General features: G+C 55.9%; 1 protein-coding gene across 1 annotated transcript in view; it reads right to left on the reverse strand.

Moving 5' to 3' along the window:
- The window catches only part of NKAIN1 (sodium/potassium transporting ATPase interacting 1), a 53,359-nt gene extending 49,725 nt beyond the window's left edge, over window positions 1-3,634 (reverse strand). Inside the window, exon 1 of the mRNA XM_082685777.1 lies at window positions 3,154-3,634. Coding sequence (XP_082541903.1) covers window positions 3,154-3,207 — 54 coding nt within the window. The 5' untranslated portion in view covers window positions 3,208-3,634. The remainder of the gene's footprint in view (window positions 1-3,153) is intronic.
- Between the last annotated feature and the right edge of the window lie 2,875 nt (window positions 3,635-6,509).

Consider the following 6,509-nt stretch of genomic DNA (forward strand, 5'->3'; position numbering starts at 1 on the left):
TGCCTGAGTTCACAGGATCTCAGTGGCAGAGCAGGACTAGAATCCAAGCCTCCTGCCTCTCAGCTCAGTGCCCAACTACCTGCTGCTTCCCACAGAGGAAGAATACAGAGGGGTACCTAGATATGCCTGGGCCACAATTCCAGGAAAGTATCCCATGGTGTATATATTATTAACATAACAGTAGTTAATAGTTATGTTAACAATAGTTTATTGAACATCCGCTCAGTGCTTGGCACAATGCTAAGTTCATCACTTGTATTTACTCCTCAATACAACCTTAAGAATGGGCAACTGTTTATATTATCACTAACAGATGACAAAACTGTGGCTCAGAGAGGGTAAGCCACTTGCCAAAGATCACACAGCTAGGAAGTGACAAAGCCAGCGCTCAAACGCAGGTCTGTTCTATCAAACTCCAGAGCCCTGTCCCTACTCTTGTCCGCCTGAATGTAAAGCCCCCACTTGCTCCTCCCACCCCCCAGGACACACTCACCCTACCTAATCCCTCACCCACAGCAAGTCTATCCCGATTACAGAAGAGTGTCTAGAACTAGCCTATTTTACTGTAATGATCAAACCCTGTTCAAAAGAGGAAAAATGACAGTTCCTCTTCTAAAGTTTGCAGCTGAGAAACACTTAACAGACTTTTCCTTCTCAGCCTCTTTCCACTGGATGGGAAAGTAGCCTCCCTTCTCTCTCCACATCATGTCAGGCTGTTGGAGCCCAGCCTTCTGGAGCACGAGAAGCCGTCAGGCAGCCGAGGCCCCCGGGGGTTAGCGTCAGCCGAAGGGACCCACTCTGCCATCCACCGAGGCAGAACAGAGGCGAGAGAGCAATTTTCAAGTCCCTCCTCGGAGCACCCCCTCCCTGAAAATTATCTCATCTAACTCCCACAAGTAGCCCAAAGCCACCCAGCCAAGTTGTAGGAGAATCAGAATCCCACCCAGGTCTTGCCTAATTCCGGAGACCCTATAGGCTTGTGAACCCTTTAGTGGAAGGGCCGAGGGAGCTTAGCTGGAGAGAGGTCTGGAGGCAGGTGAGTGGGAGGCAGGGAGGAGTAAAGACCTCCTAAGGGACTCTGATGGCTCTGTGCCAGAACTGCTTATATTTTATAATGAAGAAGGCAACAGAGTAAGCTGGCCAGCTGCCTGACTTCAAAGCCTGGCTCCTAACCATGGAACTTTGGGCAAGTTGCTTGATAGGATCATTACGAGGACTGAATAAGTTAATACACGGAAAAGGGCTTCCAAGGGCACCTAACACCTAGTAAATGCTGCCGAAAGCTAACCATTGTTTGCTGCAGCAGCAGAGAATGGGGCAGAATGCCAAATGGGCTTACCTTTGGGGTGTGGGACTGGGCTTAGAAGGAACCGTACCTTTATGTTCTGCACTGTTGGATTATTTATTGATTCATTTTTCACAATAAATGTCCATTACTTTTTTAAGAATAAAGCAAGTCCTCCTTTAAATTTTAAAAATGAATGAGCAGGGGGAAAAAATCCTTGGAAAAGTTTCATCATTTCTTGGCATTTTGTATTCCTCAAAGTATATAAAGGAGGGTGTTTCGACTGTGAGCCTGGAGTTGCCAAATAACTGATTCATTAATTTATTTTACAAATATTAATGGACTGCCAGGCCCTGTTCCAGCTGCTGGGGATTTAGCAGGCAACAAAACAGATAATCTTTGCCCTTCTAGAGTTTCCATTCTACCTGATTTTAATTAACCCCCTCTGCAACCCTCAAGGATGAGGCATTTTGCAGGCAGACAGATCAAGGCGGCCCAAGGAAGGGAAGTCCCTTGCCCTGCGTCCCACAGATGGGGAAAGAGCTACAGTCTTCATGGCCTGGCTGCTCCCACCACCGCCCAGGAGGGCAAGGCTGCGGATGACAAGTTTGGGGCTGGCGTGCCTGAGAGGGGAGAAACCAGATGAATGAGGTCTGCACATCCAGGCTCAGAGCTTCCCTCTGCATTACTGTATGCACCTGTGCTGGGAAAGCGTGGGGGCAGGCAACAGTGGGAACCAGAGGGTGGAGTTGGGCATCAGGGAGGCTTAGTGCTGGGAGCTCTGCCCAAGGAGGTCCCTGTGCACCTCTCTGCCTAGAGGCTCCACATAGCCTCAAAACCCCTAGTTGTCAGGCCCGAGCTCTAGGATGGGCAGGAGACCCTGGCTTCTCCTGAACACGCTCCCCAAATTCACCTGCCAGAGCTTGAGTTGAAGAGCACTGGTCCCCTTCAGTCCTCAGATTCACTCCACCGACCTCCCTGAGGCAAGAACCTGAGTTCCCTGAGCTGGGATGAAGCAGAGTTTCCCCAGATGCTCCCCTCCCTGCCAGGGCACCCCAGGATCCCCACCCCTCACCCCTGCCTGCCCAGGCGAGGTGCTGGTCCCCACCCATGACGCTGGGGAGGAACCGATGGCTGATGGAGAGCCCCTGGGTGCAGTGGCCACAATCAAAGCGGGGAGGGCGGTCAGCACCCAGTTTGACAGACTGGCCCAGGACCTGGCAGTTCCTTGCGACGCTCTCCAAGAGAGGTGGCTCTCCATTCCCAGGCCTGCCCAGTCAGGAGGGTGAAGGCAGGCAGAAACAGCACAAAGGAGGAGGAGGAGGGTACGGTTCTTGGAGTCTAAGATCCCAACACACACACGGACGAACGTGGACCAGAAATGGTTAGAGAGCTAGAGACACCCCAAGGAGAAAGACGGAGACAGACACAGAGGAGCAGAGACTTTGCGAGAAACACTCAACACGGGCACAGACCCCCGAGCAAGGGAGAGCCGCTAGCAACCGAGGAATCTAGCGGAAAACACCCGGCAGGGACCTCAGCGTCTCCGCCGAGCAGCCCGGGACACACCCCCCGGCCCCAGCGAGCCACAGTCCCTCAGCAGGCCACTCGCATGGTGCCGGTGGGCGTGGGGGGGGACCCGCGCGCAGGACGCACTCGGGGACCGGGGAGCGCCTGGCGGGGAGCGCACACAAAGAGCCAGCCCGGCCAGCAGGAGCAGGCTCCGCCCGTCCGCTCCGTGACTCCGGCCCACCCCCCTACCCCAAGCTGGGACTCGCGGCAGACACGCACGGAGACCCACGGCCCACCCGCACGCCCGGGACCCCGCCCCGCCAAGCCCCACCCGGCCCCGGCCGCCCGGCGCTCACCAGCTGCAGGCAGCAGAAGGCGACGAGCGTGCAGCGCCCACTGCACTTGCCCATGGCTCCGGGGGCCGTGCGGGCCGTCCGCCGCGGCGCCCCTCTAGCTCGGCGGCCGCCGCCTTCTCCGCGCCGCGCGGGCTCCGCGTCCTCCCGGCTGCGCGCCCCGGGCGGCGGGGCCGGGAGCCTAGGGCCGGGCCCGGGGGCGCCGGGTCCTCAGGGCGGGGGCCGGCCGCTCGCGCTCCGAGTCCATGGTCCGTCGGCCCGCGCTGGCTCTGCCGCGCCGCGCCTCCTTTGTCTGGCCGGCCGGCAGCCAGGCGCGCCTCCTTGCCCCGGGGCGGCTGGCGGGGAGCGCGGAGCGGGGGACGCGGGCACCGAGCGCCGCGCGGCGCAGAGCAGCACTGCCCAGCTGGGGCAGCCGCCCGGGCGCTCCGCGGCCGCGGCTTCCCGGCCCCACCACGTGGCTTCGCTGCCGCCGCCGCCGCCGCCACGGGCAGGGAGGGTGGGAGGGAGGGGCGGGGCGGCCGCGGGAGCAGAGAGGAGGGGAGAAGGGGTAGGGCAGTGGAGGAGGCGGGAGAGGCAGGGAGTGACTGGGAGGAGCGCAGGCTTGAGGGCCCTGGGTCAGACCCGGACTTCCCGGCTGCTGGAGAGCTGTGTGACCTTGGGCATGTCACGTCTCCTCTCTGGGCCTCAGCTTTCTTAGCAAAGTGGGAATAATGTCAGCTTCAGAGTTGCCAAGAGGGTGGAAAGCAGTTGTGTGACTAAAACTCTTAATCCTGTGCCTGAGCTCCTGAGGGTGCTGGAGCTCTCCTCTCTCCACCCTGTCCCTGGGACCCCGAGGTTCCAGGTTTGACCCTCTCATTCCACTCTGGTTCCCAGATCTGCTCCTCATCCCAGCCTCCTTCCTAAGTGTCTGGTCACGTGTTCGTCCTTCCCTCTTTCCTTATACTGGCATTTACTGAGGCCGGACTGCATACACACCCCTCGGGGACCCAGGGGTCCAGAGATGAGCACTGCAGCACGGTCCCAGAGCGCACTGAGCTTCCCAGTGCAGGGAACAGACAGGCTCCCAGAGGCATGAGGGTGAGATGCCTGATAGCAGAGACAGAGGTCCTCCCAAGGGCTGTGGCCAGCCCCTCACCCCCACTGCAGTGGGGAGGAAGTCAGAAAGCAGAAGACTGCCTCCTTCCAAATGCCTGGGTGGCTCAGTCAGTTAAGTGTCTGCCTTCTGCTCAAGTCATGATCCCAGAGTTCTGGAACCGAGCCCCATATCAGGCATCCGGCTCCTTGTTGGTCTGGGAGTCTGCTTCTCCCTCTCCCTCTGCTGCTCCCCCTTCTTGTGCTCTCTCTTTTTCTTTCTCTCTCAAGTAAATAAATAAAATATAAAAAAAAAAAAAAAAAAAAAAAAAAAAGATTGCTCTCTCCAAGACACCTTGAAAAGCACTCGAACTTCCAAACCCGTGCCAAATCCATTTCATCCTCCCTGCCTCCCTCCAAACTTCCTATAGTCACCTCTGTGGTTCGCATCACTCAGGCAGGAATTCCTGTGTCATCCTCTTCCGCTTCTCTGTCCCATCTGGCCATTCTGTGAACCGTACCTTCCCAATAATATCTATAAAATTCCTACTGTGTGCCAGGCTCTCCACTGGGAGCGAGGGAACCAACCAGTCTCTGTAGCCACTGGGAGAACAGTTCATTGAGGGACTGTCCTTACAACTGGAAATACATAATGACAGACTCTGATGAGTGTTCACTCTCAAGGACGAAAAAGGGTAAAAGACAGCATAAGGGGGCACAGTCCAGGTGTGGAAACCAGGAAGGGCTTCCTTGAGGAAATGGCATTAATCCTGAGAAGACTACAGGAGGGAAGGAGGAGGGGGAGTGTGTGGGGGGAAGCAGTGTTTGGGGCTGAAGAAACAGAACGTTGCTAATTCTTCCCACCTTCTCTGCTCTAACTAGCCGCTTCTGACCAGCGGGCAGTGTGAGGCAGATCCAGACCTGGGGTTCTGCACCCACACAGCCTGGGTTCCAGTCCCAGCCCTGCTGCCACTTGTATGCTGCTCCCATAGTAAGCTCTCAGATCCATTCTTATAATCTTCTCCTGGGACCAGCTCTGTAATTGGTGGGGTCTGCAGCAGAAGGAAAATGCACGGCTCCTTGTTAAAAACCCAAGGATGACGACCCAGCAGAGCATGAATCCAAGCACCGGGAGGGCGCTGCAGGCCCAGGGAGACTGTGTACCCCCCGAAGTCAGAAACCAGCCTCATCCTCTCCCCAGACTACTAAAATGGGCTCTTCACTGCCCCACCACCACCACCCCCCAGCCATTCCTGGGCATGCAGCTGAGTGTTTTGAGACACACAGGTTATTCCTAGAGTTGAAACTCCTTGTGCTAAGGTTTTCACTTGGGAGTAATAGGCCGAGGGAACAGTGGGAACTTTTCTCAGCCGTGCCTGGCGAGGAACAGCTGTGTCCCACCGGTTTCTATGACCAGACGGGCTTCCAGAGTCTGTGAAGTCCCTGAGATGATATGCAAAGCTTCATGTGAGCAGATGTGCCTTTTTCTGGGGAGAGGCTTTCATCAGATTCTTCAAAGAGTCTGTTTCCACAAAAGAATGAGAACTGGCCCCACGAAGCCTCGGCCCAGATGTAACGGTTCTCCAGCAGATCCTCTTTGGGGTCTCTTCCAGAAAGAGCCTCTACCAGCTTCCTCCATGACTTTAACGATGCAATTCAATAATATTAACAATAATAGCTACCACGTCTTGAGTGCTTACTCTGAGCCGGTTGCTTGATATATATTATCTCATTTAAGCCCTAGAATAGCGCTGGGCTCCATTGGGGCTGTAACCAGCCCTTCCCAGGCTCTCGGGTGGATCACATCCCACCCAGGACACCCCGTTCCAAGGCCTGGCTGTAGCACTCTTAAGTCCATCCCACAGGGCAAAGGAGGGTCTGTCCTGACCTCAGCAGATTCAGCCGCTGGCCCCAGGTCATTCCGAGTCCAAGCCTTGCCCTAATGAAGCCACGCACACACCGTGACATCTTCCAAGCTTTGTGTGTTTTGTTCTGTCTAAAGTGTGTCTCCCGTCTAAATTCTTAACCTGGAGAACTGTAATTTTCAAATCTCAGCACAACTGTCACTTCCCCTCGGAAGCCTTCGTCACCCTCTGGGACCCAGGGCGGTGCCTTCACTTTTGGGCTAGCAGTGGTCTGGGCTACCTCCATTTAAGCTTTTCCTGGGATTTACTATACTTGTCTGATTTCACGGGTTTCCCACAATAGACTGCGAGCTCTCTGCGGATAGCAACTGGGTCAAAAATTATCTCTATATCCCTCAGGGCTTGGATGGGGCCAGGAGTCAG

Source organism: Mustela nivalis, assembly GCF_964662115.1.
Source record: "Mustela nivalis genome assembly, chromosome: 10".
Lineage (NCBI taxonomy): Eukaryota > Metazoa > Chordata > Mammalia > Carnivora > Mustelidae > Mustela > Mustela nivalis.